This window comes from Seriola lalandi, unplaced genomic scaffold, assembly GCF_002814215.2.
Source record: "Seriola lalandi dorsalis isolate HSWRI2012SDOR001 ecotype SW California unplaced genomic scaffold, Sedor1 jcf7180002054585, whole genome shotgun sequence".
In the NCBI taxonomy this organism is placed as follows: Eukaryota; Metazoa; Chordata; class Actinopteri; order Carangiformes; family Carangidae; genus Seriola; species Seriola lalandi.
In genome coordinates this window covers 623,787-636,412 of record NW_019525138.1, presented here as the reverse complement: position 1 = coordinate 636,412, position 12,626 = coordinate 623,787, and the positions used below count along the sequence as shown (strand labels likewise).

Below are 12,626 nucleotides of genomic sequence, written 5' to 3'. Positions count from 1 at the left end.
TGAAGCTTTTATTGTGAATGTTTCAAGCCGGAAGTGCAGATGTCGCTGCCGGCAGGCTGGGAGCTGCAGAAATAAGAGCCGAGTTGTTGTAATAGTCTGAGCTCAAAAATTAACAGTTTGGTCTTCAGACGGACTGTGGGACTGTTCTCAAGGCTGGCTCTTCACAAGATGGCTCCGACTAATGCCTTTCACCAGTACTCTTCAGAAGCGGGTAAATACACTTAGCTTTCCCAATGTTAACTGTTAGCTTTTAGCCTTCTGCCTTATAGTTTCCAGCTACTTGTTACACCACGTGTGTGTACGTGTGTCAAGTTATACTGATTAACTAACATCAGTGTGTTACATGTAACAAGATGTAACAGGTCATTTTGTGTAGACTTAGCAATGATAGAAAATGTATTGCTGCTAGTATGACAGAGCAGGTTAAGTGTGTAAGCTGGTCATGTAATAGAAACGCTCTTATGACCAGTATGGTGACAACTAAGCAAACAAGGGCAACCAGTCCACGGGCTGAGTGAGAAACAGTAGTTACGGGGCGTAACTCCAGTTCTATGAGTATGTGGGAGCCTTTTTATGGGCTTCACAATTGGCTAATTCCTTCAGGCTCCGCCTCAGAACCCTGATGGCCTGTAGATGTGTATAAGAGACAGCACCTGCACTATGCATGGGCTCATGGTGCAGCACAGACCAGTGGAAATAATGGGATGCAATGGTGCTGTTGTTGATTTGTATCCGAATGCCCCATGAGACCTTTGAGATCTAGCAACAACACACTGTGGCCCCCTATAAAACCCCAGAACATATGCAGCCTCCTTGGCAACTCAGCAACATATACCAAAAAAGGGGGCCAGCTGGGCCTGCAGTTAGAGAGCTACACATGTACTCATAGTAACTGCTATTTCTTATATGCGCCGCCCTCTAGCGGACTTTGGTACTGGTTAACAGTAAGGTTAAGGCAATTAGGGATTGTTGTACCTCCAGCTGTATCTCAGCCTAGACTCCATTAGTCCAGCAAAATGACTGGCCGAGTGGCCCAAAGACACATACCCAGGCCTGGTATGTGTCCTCAGGTTCCAGAAATTATTGGGGTTGCACTTGTGGAGACACCGAAAACTGATAATCGCCAAGTTGTACATATGCTGCTCTTTTGATCTGGATCAATCTGTAAATACATGTGATAATTGCAAAGGTGCGTATGCTGAACAATCAAGGCCAAAGAACCGCTTGCATTTTATAATGTAATCAGGCTGTGATTATAGGCAACACTATATAGATGAGTTGGGTATTTATTTACCTGTATAGGCTCCTCTTTACCGAGGTCATCCGGAAAGGGTGGGGGTGAGTCAGGTGGTGGGAGTGAGCTGGTCGTTGACTAGGCTAACTTTGGCTGGAGTCTTTATAACAACTTTGTTGCTGGTAACTTTACTTTTGTCTCCATGTCTGCCTTGGTGTCTGCAGCTTTTGTAGGCTGTGTTGCTGCTAGGGATGTCACGCTACCAGAAATGTAGTAGTCGATACCAATACCAGTGAAATTCCACAATTCTCGATACCTGTTTTGATACCACGGTAAAAAAAGTTGTGTGCCCGAACTTGTCGCCATCTTCCATTTGTTATTGCGGCTAGACTGCAGCCTGGTAGTGGATGTTCCTCATCCTCCCTTGGAGTCACCGTTAAATACAGAAACAGCCACGCAGTCAGAGTGGTGACTGGCAGTCCTAGAGTTAAAAGGAGAAAAACAATTTTTACCAGAAGAATGGAACCAGTCACATTATTACTTCATTATTACTTAGTTGATAGTTAAGTTTTCAATTAAAGTGTTGTTGGTTATCAGCTGCTTGTCTTACACTAAATGTATTTGAAAACTTACCCACTTTCTTTCTAGGATGCAGATGTCCATTAGAGTCTGAGCTACGAGCAGTGCTGCAGCAAAGGATTATGGTCCTGGATGGTGGGATGGGAACCATGATCCAGCAGCATAAGCTTGAAGAGGAGCATTTCAGGGGCGACGAGTTTAAAGAGCACCCGCTTTCATTGAAGGGCAACAACGACCTTCTCAGTATCACACAGCCAGATATAATTTACAAAATACACAAGGTAATTCACCCAAACAACTTTTTCTCACTTAGCTGTCGTGGTGTCAGTTCATATCAGTTTAGTGTGGGATTTTGAGATATTTGTGCAACCAAACCAATACAAATGAAATGATGAACTGAAATTGAATTTTGTTTGTGTTGCTTAAAATCAGTGTAAAATGACATTTGACAAACTCAAAGCCAACATGTTTTGCAGGAATAATGTTTTGTCGATGTTAATCTTGATAATCCACACACCTCCCTGCGAACCACTGTGTACTAAAAGAATTGTCCTCATGAAAACTGTCCACAGTGATGTCTGTGGATCATCCAGAGTAACGGGGACAGTGTTTCTCGTAGTGGCTTGAATCTTGTCTGTTTTGGATGTACGTAACCTTTGCTCTCCTCTGTATAAAGGAGTACCTGCAGGCTGGGGCGGATATCATAGAGACCAACACATTCAGTAGCACTTCCATTGCTCAGGCAGACTATGGACTGGAGCACATGGTATGATGTCAACATTGTTAGACCAGCGTGGACTCATGTAGTTACGTAGATGTAGAAACAAAGGTTAAATACACAGACTGACTGGTGTTAATTCATTAACTGCTGATGAATTCCCCCACTTCTACAAACAACTGTACACTCTTCACCTAGTTCTGTGTCCTTGCTTTTAACTGCACCTTAAACTACAACATCCTCTCAGCATTCAGCTGAGACAGCTGAGACAGCTTGTCTTAGTAAAACTCTTACCGTTATGAATGAACAGAGAAGACATGTATTTCTCCAATTTAAAGTATTTTACAATTTTTTTGGCTCTATTTTCACAACAAAGTGTCAATTTGCAAAACTCTTACCAGAAAATAATATTGATAATATACTCACTCTACTAACTTTGGCCTAAGAAAGTCATATAACACATAATCAAATCATCTGTATTAAATTAGGTAATAATCACACAGTAATGTGTTACCTAGTTTCAAAACATTATATACTTACTGACCACATTATTAGGAACACCTGTACACCTGCTTATTCATACAATTTTCCAGTTAGCCAATCGTGTGGTGGCAGTGCAGTGTATAAACCTGCAGATACAGGTCAGGAGCTTCAGTTAATGTTCACATCAAACATCAGAATGGGGAAAAATGTGATCTCTAACACACTATAATGTAGGCAGATATAAGCTGTTGCTGCTGTATAGGTCTACATCAAGTTAAAGTCAACTTTATTGTCAATTCTGCTATATGTACAGGACATGTAGAGGACCGAATATGACGGCAGGAGACTGAAAAGGAATGGGCTGGGGTCACTTGCACTGCTGGTTCCTTTCCGGGCTGGGTGGGTGTTGTAAATGTCCAGGAGGGAGGGGAGTGAGGCACCGATGATCTTCCGGCTGTGCTGCTGGGTCTTGAGGTTTGAGCGAGCGCAGTGCAGCAGCTGTACTGGTCAGGATGTTCATCTGGGCCAGAATTCACAAAGCATCTTAAGACTAATAGTAGCTCCTAACTTGCAGATTTAGGAGAAACTCCTAAAAATAATGGGCGTGTCAGTCCTAACTTAGAGTCCTAATTTTTTTGACTAAGATCAATTCACAAAGTCACTTAGCACTAAAAGTAGCAGCTAACCGTGGGAGAAGTTAAAATTAGTCGAGAGACTCCTAACTCACTAAGACCAAATCACAAAGAATCTTAAAGGGCTGCTGTCATTCCACGTTGCAGTGTTTTGTAAACCTTACATGATGCTGAATTACTTAAAAGATACGACTCAATCACGAGGGAATTATGATCGTTGTGGAGTGTGTGAGAAGATGCAATAACATCTCCTACCAACCGAAACAACCCGATCAGTGCAGAAGTTAAGTGTTTGGCAATGCTGCTCTAGTTGGCAACAGAGAAAAGCCGATCTATTCACCAAACAATAAATGCGCTCTGACCCGACGTCATAGGACAATTCATACGACTTCTTTTTAGGTGTTCAACAGCTACAGAGAAATAAAGCAGATTCATGACAATGCCAGTCTACCTGGTGCGATCGGTGCCAGAGATGGAACGAATGTAAAAATTTTTGCACCACCAATGGAGGAGGAGGTATCTGTAAACAGGAAAATCACACCATCAACAAACAGGTTGTATTAGATGCTACCTATACAGTTCAGGATCAGGATTTACACACAATTCAAGGATCTTAATGGAGAGTGACCTGAGGCAGCTGTTTGAAAGGATCATATTCAAGCTGGATGTCAAAATGTTAAAATGATGAAATCCCCAGCAAGAATGAGAACTCCGTCAGGGTGGGCTGTCTGATGCTCACTGATGGCGTAGTAGTGTACAGGGGTTTTTGCATGTAGTTACCAAGTGACCAGATAAGACTATTTCCAGTTCAAGATAATCATAAAAATAATTATGTTGTTTGTCACAAGCTCATTTATCTTATTTAAAAAGTAAACCTCTGCTTTTGGTGGTGGTTGTGTGTTTGTGGTGCAGGCTTATCGACTGAACAGAGTGTCAGCGGAGCTGGCAAGAAGGGCAGCTGATGAAATTACCAAACAAACTGGTAAGCTGAGTTTTTAGCATTAGAGCACCATATCGCTTTCTGGTAGATAAACGTACAGTCCCTGACCCTCAGGGGAATTCCTTGTTCGTGTAGCTTCAACTGTAACCTGTGTCTGTTATCAGGCTGCAAACGCTATGTGGCTGGGGCAGTGGGTCCCACCAATAAAACCCTGTCTGTATCACCATCTGTGGAGAGACCGGACTTCAGGAACATCAGTAAGATGACTTACACATTTTTTATGTCTGTGCTTTTTCAGTGTATCCGCAGGTCCTGGAACATCTTAAAAACATTTGATTAACTTTCCTGAAGGTCTTAGCAGGTATTAAAAAGTATTATATTTACTTTACAGAAAATATAAATATTGTCTCTTGTGATACAATAAAAAATCATTTTAGGTCATATGGTCTCTACTGGTTTCCATCATACTTTCATAGGATAAGAAAGATAGGAAAGTTCATTCTATGTGATATTAAAAAGCCCTACATTTAACAACCTTTAACTGTGGCTACTATAAAGTTAGATAAAAAAAAGGAGAAGTGATAAATGAATGATTCAGTGACCAAGAGGTGGACAGGGGCCCTAAGACATACATATATTATTTACTGTTTTAGGGGCCATAGAATTTCTAGCAGCCATTCTGGAAAGTAAAAGAGACATGATGTATGTGTAATGTCAAATTTAACCTTTGCCCACCACGTGACCACAACAGTTGAGTTTGTCACTGGCTGTGTTTAAATGTCAGGGTATTGGTCATATGGTGGTTAGTTGTTTATTTGACCTCTTGCCCCTCCCTCACGTACCTTTAACCTATTAGAAACACGTGGACATCTATTTTCTATTCTCATACATTAGAAGAGTAGTCTCTTTGGTTTCACATCTGTAACAGAAAATTTCAATTTTCAATTCATAAACATGTGGCTTAGCAGATATCTATACATGAAGTTTCTGACCTTCTTCAGAAACAACTCTCAGTATTAAGCAGTTGACAACACCACTAATAACAACCTCAACATTAAACACAGAAATGAAATAACTCGTGTGTGTGTTTGTGTGTGTGTGTGTGTGTGTGTGTGTGTGTTTCTTCCCCAGAATTTGATGAGCTAGTAGAAGCCTACACAGAGCAGGTCAGGGGTTTATTAGATGGAGGAGCAGACATCCTTCTGGTTGAAACCATCTTCGACACTGCCAACGCTAAGGTAGCCCCATATAACTGATTTCATTATGTAACCAGGACCCGTATTCACAAAGCTGCTACTTCAACGGAGAAAATGCAACTTTGCAATGCTGACAACTTGGAGATATATAAGCCACTTGTAAGCTGATCTATTCACCAAACAATAAATGTCTCTGTGGACCCACATCATAGGACAATTCATACCATTTCCTTTAGATCTTCAACAACTACAGAGAAATGTTACATGTGTTTTTACCAGCACAGATGGTCTTTCATCAACCAGTCGCTGATATTTTCACTTTTCCTTAGTAAAAGTTGGTCTCAGCAGCTTTGTGAAGAGGATTTAGGAGAAAACGTTTAGTTAGAAGCTTTAATTGCGACTTAGGAGAACTCTTAGTGGTAAGATAAAATACTTTGTGAATATGGGCCCTGATGTTTTATGTACAGTGATTGGTGCATCTAATGATTTATTTTCCCTTATACAGGCTGCCTTGTTCGCCATCGACCTGCTGTTTGAAAGCAGCTATGAAAGAAAACCTATATTTGTATGTTTATTTTTTTTATTATATTCAGACCATATTTTCCTCAATTTTGTTTATTTTGTTTTTTGTTTACAAAAAAAAGAAATTGTTCAAAAAAAAAAAAAAAAAAAGGATGGACATTTGGCCATTATGTCAGCTGTATTGGAGCTAACCAAGCATGATTGTGTTCTTTAGGGTTTAGTTGAGCTTATATTTAAATATTTCTTTTGCCCTCTCCCACTCACAATCTAGATCTCAGGGACCATTGTTGACCGGAGTGGAAGAACTCTGTCTGGTCAGACTGGAGAGGCTTTTGTAGTGAGTGTATCCCATGCTAAACCACTGTGGTGAGTTACTGAACCTCAAACCTAACTACACTTACTATGTCATATCATTGGAGTCTTGACAATAACACAACTGTGCCTTATTACTGGAATAAAGCCCCGTCTCTTACTGGTTTTGTCCCTCTGTATGTTGCAGTATTGGTCTGAACTGTGCTTTGGGTGCGACAGAGATGAGACCATTCATTGAGGCCATTGGAAAAAGCACCACAGCTTTCATTATCTGTTATCCTAACGCAGGTAACCCACAGTCTAACCAACTACATATCTTCAAATCCAGGCCTGAAACAGCTTATAGTTAAAATGTAATTACAAAGCACTCAAGGCTTCAATCCAGATTTTACATAAAAAAGATTTGGGTTCCTTTGCTCTGAGTGTATGATAGCAGGACTGATTACAGCAGATGAGCAGAGTGTACGAAGGCTGGAGTGTGCCATTATACAATCTTTCAGTGTTTAATGAATAAGTTAACAAGTTAAATAACAAATACAAATCAGAGATCAATCAACTAAAAATGATAATTAGATTTGCCACTTAGATTAGGTAGTTGTGTGGTAACAGTTGGCCAAGTAGAGCACCTGCTGTTGCTCTGTGGGTTGAACTTCATTTTCTAATATGACACTGAGCAGATGTCTTTAAATTATTTAAGCCTTTTTAATCTTTATATACCATTCCATTTTAAAATTGAATTATTATTTGATCATTTCAAAACAGAATGACATATAAGTTTACTATTTTACCATTTAAATGCAACTGCAATAAATACAGCATAAATGTATTAATTAATTGTAATTTAACGTTGCATAAATCTATGATAAATCCATTGGCACACTCGAGGCTCCATAATAAATATTACTGACTTGAATATGGTACACATATAACCACCAAGCATGATTTACTTTATATTTCCACGTATTAAGGACTGAAACTTATAAATACATTTTGGCACTCTTAGAAACAGCTTTCAATGTGTTCCTGTGTTCTACCACCAACACAAACTACAGCCTCAAACTGACCTTTTTCACACAGTTGAAATGATTCTGCTCGTATTTATAAGCAACTGTAGCACACAGGACCTTTGACATAGTTTAGGTTGCATTGTGTATCATGATGTCATGAGCTGTGTGTGTGTTATCTTCTACTGATAAAGGTCTTCCCAACACATTTGGAGACTATGATGAAACTCCAGAAGTAACAGCCTCCAGTTTAAAGGTTCTCTTCTATTATTACTACTTGCATGCTGTGCTCCAGGTCTCATTCTCTACCCACACTCCCCATCACTCTGTAATGTCACACCTAAAAGCAAAATGCCACAAAAGTAGATTAAACTAAGCAAGTTTTCAAATAATCCACCACCAAAACAAGAAATTAATTTTTGCTGTTTTTCTTAGAATGGGATGAGAGGATAGATATTAATATCATATTCGTGTGTTATGTACAGAGCTGGAGTCAGCAGGGCCTCACACTGCATATGCGAGTTACAATTTTACGTGGTCACATTCGTACATGCTGATCTTTTGGTGCACCCCCAGCACAGTTACTTTGTTAGCTACTGGGGTTGAAACTAGTGCTTTTTCTTCTTCACTGGCTCAATTGGTGTTTTCTTACCTGTACTTTCATTATTACGCTTGTACACCCAAAATGAGGGGAGGATGGAGGAGGCTGGTGGAGAGAGAGTGCCAACGACAGGTCAGACACACCTGATGATGAGACTTCCAAGTGCAGACTGAGCCAGTGAAAAAGAAAAATTACTACCTTCGACAGCAGTGGTCAGTGCAGTACCTGTGGTTGTGGAATGCTATTCTGAGTGTGTATTATAGGCCTTGTGGCCCGTTCATTGCAGGCAACTAGCCAACAGACTAAGCTAGTTCCTGGGTCAACACAGTATAAACTTGAACCTTTTAAGATGCACAATAGTAAGAAACACAAAACCAGCAGGGTTGTTTCCAGTGGTTAGATGAGAGTAATCGCTCAGTGGGGGAGAATGAAATGGTCATCAAGTTCAACACTGCCTGTAAGACAGTGAAAGAGGAACTCCCATTATGTGCTGGTGCTGTGGAACTCGGGACAGATCCAACACACTAAACTGAACAAAGTGAATTTTTGTTGTGTGTTGCTGTGTGAAGTCTGGACTCTATATTTTTGGTGAATTAAAGACATACATGTATGATGTTGTAAAGAACATTTTCTTTTGTTGGGTGTGGTTTTACATTGTAACTCCAATACACTGATTACCTCTGCCAAGTTTTCACCCGTGTATGTCCCGTGAAAGGTTTTAGTTTTATGTGTTTGAGCTATTACATGTCTAAGACTGGAAGCAGTCTTTATGCTAAGCTAGGCTAACCACTTCCTGACTCCAGCTCTGTACTTAACGCACAGACATGAGGTTCTCAGAAAGAAAGCAAATAAGCATATTTTCCTACATTAAATGATTGTAAACTTAAAGTCAAGCATTTCATAATGGCGTTGTACTTTTATCTGTTCTTTTCTTTATTCCTTTCTGTGTGTATTGTCTCTGTGTTGGTTTATAACATACACAATTTTCTTGAAAAAGACATTGGTCTCAAAGACCATCCTGGTTAAATAAAATTTAATTTCAAAATGAAAAAAATAAAAATAAAACTGCATCATTGCTGCAGCTAAGTTTCTGTGTCTTTTGTCTACAGGAATTTGCTAGAGATGGACTAGTGAATATTGTGGGAGGCTGTTGTGGGACGACTCCAGGACACATCAGGTCACTGTCATGTTTCTGACAAGTCTCTTTCTGACATTAAGTTAACTTAAGTTTCATACAATTTTTAAGATTTAAAATAATTTGTCTCTCCCCTCCTTCCTGCTCCTACAGAGCCATACATGAAGCAGTTAGAAACTGCAAGCCAAGAGCTCCTGCTGCTGACATTTATCAAGACTACTTGCTGCTGTCAGGTATGATAACTCCTGTTACCATCTGCGGAGTCTGTAGTGAAACTTGATAGAAAGATAATGCTAATACATGTGAATATAATTTTTAGTGACTTTTACCTGTTTAAACTAGTAAAGACCTAGTTGATCAGGTTGTCGATAAATATATAAAAAAAATATTGACTTACATTACCGTAAGTTCTCAATGATTTATTTATTTACCTTAACCACATAGAGAACAAAGGCCCTTTTTGGAAACAGGCTTAGATTAATGATAGACCTTAGTGTGTGAGGTTTTGTAGCTTATGTTTCTGCTTGCTGTTGATGCAGATTTAGCACCTCTGTGTTTGCCTGATTTTGATCATTTCAGTATAATGTGGTTTGGCAAATGTCCACACACAGGCTTATTCAGATCTTTTGACCACCTTTCACAGTCATAGTTTGCTCAGTGAAAAATAAAGAAAATATAATCATGTATGTGTAATGAGTAAAAAGTCTCTGTCTGCTGAAGAAAACCATTAGATGCAGTTACCTGCTCCAGAAACAGCTAATAAGTGGACCCTGGGTTAATTGTTTCTGTCAAACTGTTGTTCCCAAGGTCCCGAGCTTTTGACAACAACACTTCCTGCTGTTGTTTCATATTAAAAAACTTCTAGCAGCTCAAAAGCTATAACCACTCCCTTTCCTGGCACGCTTTTAATTTGAAATACACGTACAAACAGTAGAAGTTTATTGATGGTAGCTTAACATAAAACAGTATTTGGGTTAAAAAGAGAAACTCAGAGCAACACTGATGAGTGTGAATAAATCTGTTGCTTTACTGATGGAATTAAAAACTGTGCAAATGTACATTATATGCAGTATATATATATATATATATATATATATTATTATTATACATTCCCAGCTGTTATTTGATACTTTGATACATCTACATCCAGACATAGGAGTTTGTTTGTATCTTTATCTTTAAAATGAAATAGTGGTGCTGAAACTTCCATGCCCTGCTACAGGAGAGCTCCTTACCTCTGCTTATTCTTATCCAAATTACAGGATGTCAGTGAGATAAAATGTCTGTTTGATTTAAAGGTTTAGAGCCATTCAGGATCGGCCCTTATACCAACTTTGTAAACATTGGAGAGCGATGCAATGTGGCTGGGTCACGCAAATTCGCCAAGTTGATCATGGCAGGAAACTATGAGGTGAGACAGAATTTCAGAAAAAATGTTTTTTTTATGTATTCATTTATTTCAGAGTTTGCAGTCAAAGCATGAGCAGAGGAGAAACTCAATATTGCAATTAACTGTTTGGTGTGTGCGTCCCTCTTTGTTTTCCAGGAGGCACTAAGTATTGCTAAGGCCCAGGTGGAGATGGGGGCCCAAGTCCTGGATTTAAACATGGATGAGGGGATGCTTGAAGGGCCTACAGCCATGGCTCGATTTTGTAAACTCATTGCCTCTGAGCCAGACATTGCCCGGGTAAGATTTAAAGGCATTTGAAATGAACACACACAATTTCTCAAGAAGATATTTTCGGCCATGTTATTATAGGCCATGTTATTATATCGTATTGGGTATATTGCAATATTGTTATATTATTATAGAATCATATATTACAGAAAATAGAATGAAAGTATACTAGATCATTCAAGTATTTTGTTACAAGGACAGAAATACTCTAGCACCCAGTTTGACATCTTGCACGTTGCAGATTGTGATTGAAAGAGATGTCAATATCACTAAATTTTGTATTCTTTAATTCAGCCTCACACATTTCATTTTCTTTTGTGCAGTCACACAGCTGTATGGATGTAGCAGCAAGAAACAGAATAGAAAGAAACAAACGTGTGCAGCTGTGCACAAGCAAAGTTGACCCATCCAGAATGTAGCTGTATGTCTACGCAGAAAGCATTTTAATTCTACAGTCGTCCTTCTCACACGTCTGATGGAACAGATACACTTCTGTCTGTCCACACAGACTGTAGCAGCTTATGTTTTACTCCAACTACATGCATGAACCAAAGCGTATTTTTAGGCTTTAGGTCTGTTTTCTTTAGTGCTTTTGTCTTGGCTTCTGAGCGCTGCCAACACCCAGGTGACATGCACTCAATGCTGTGCCTGAAGGCATCCTGTGCAGACACAGATGGAGCACTGTAGCTGCTGCCATGATGAGCAACGGAGCTCCGATACTATGATTCACCATGGCAACAGAAAAATAAAGAGCAGAGGCTCCATTTAAATCCAGTGGAGCTAGAAACATTAATGTGTGACATTAAAAACACAACAGAAGTGAAAGAACCGTCTAAAGCTTCATAGAGATTTTATTTGTTTGTTTACAGTGATTAATGGACAGAAAATGTTTCGGTGAAGGGGAACTGATTAACAACCTGGCTGTTGTGTTAATGTCACAGTGTGAGAAAGACAGACAGTATAGTATAGATCTATATATTTTAGCTGAGCTGAGGGTGAATCCACCATTTGGAATATTTGAACGTGTGGACAGAGATCACTGTCTTTGTACTTGCTTTGATGACTGATTCTTAAAAGAAGTGAATGAGAAGCTGAGGATAACAAACTAATATCCAACAGGGATTTTGTTCTTCCTCTCCTGACACAAATGTCTGCAAATCACAGAGCTCCTCTATGGTATGGACTAAAAGAATGAAGTGCAGTGCTGTGTCAGACAGCTCCTTCAGACTAGTGTTTATCAGCCCAGAGCTGCTGCCTGTATGACTGCAGAGTTCATGTGGGGATAGACAGACTAGTTAAAAATTGGTACTTGTTTTTTACATCAGAAACTTACATCACAAAAACACAAACTTGCAGCAGAGTCTCCAAATGTATCATTTGTAAACTATTTTTTTGTGTTCACTCTGATCTTTCACAGTGTTCTCCATCACTTTCAGTTGTTTGTTCACATTTTATTTTCCTTTTTGTTTTCTCTTGAAAATGCCTTAAGTTAGCACATGAACTTCTCAATAACAAGACTGTTAATTAACCTGCTCAGTAAATCAGAGGAGACTGAACCTCTCCTCCTCCTCCCCAGGTTCCTCTATGTATTG

At 39.4% G+C, this 12,626-nt stretch overlaps 1 protein-coding gene across 1 annotated transcript in view; it reads left to right on the top strand.

The window, feature by feature from the left end:
- The first annotated feature begins 30 nt into the window (after positions 1–30).
- Positions 31–12,626, top strand: part of mtr (5-methyltetrahydrofolate-homocysteine methyltransferase) — a 36,695-nt gene continuing 24,099 nt past the window's right edge. Inside the window, exons 1-14 of the mRNA XM_023418921.2 lie at positions 31–211; positions 1,883–2,094; positions 2,490–2,579; positions 4,559–4,628; positions 4,751–4,843; positions 5,718–5,824; positions 6,288–6,347; positions 6,576–6,670; positions 6,804–6,904; positions 7,815–7,876; positions 9,331–9,398; positions 9,510–9,589; positions 10,655–10,767; positions 10,903–11,043. Coding sequence (XP_023274689.1) covers positions 169–211; positions 1,883–2,094; positions 2,490–2,579; positions 4,559–4,628; positions 4,751–4,843; positions 5,718–5,824; positions 6,288–6,347; positions 6,576–6,670; positions 6,804–6,904; positions 7,815–7,876; positions 9,331–9,398; positions 9,510–9,589; positions 10,655–10,767; positions 10,903–11,043 — 1,335 coding nt within the window. The 5' untranslated portion in view covers positions 31–168. The remainder of the gene's footprint in view (positions 212–1,882; positions 2,095–2,489; positions 2,580–4,558; positions 4,629–4,750; positions 4,844–5,717; positions 5,825–6,287; positions 6,348–6,575; positions 6,671–6,803; positions 6,905–7,814; positions 7,877–9,330; positions 9,399–9,509; positions 9,590–10,654; positions 10,768–10,902; positions 11,044–12,626) is intronic.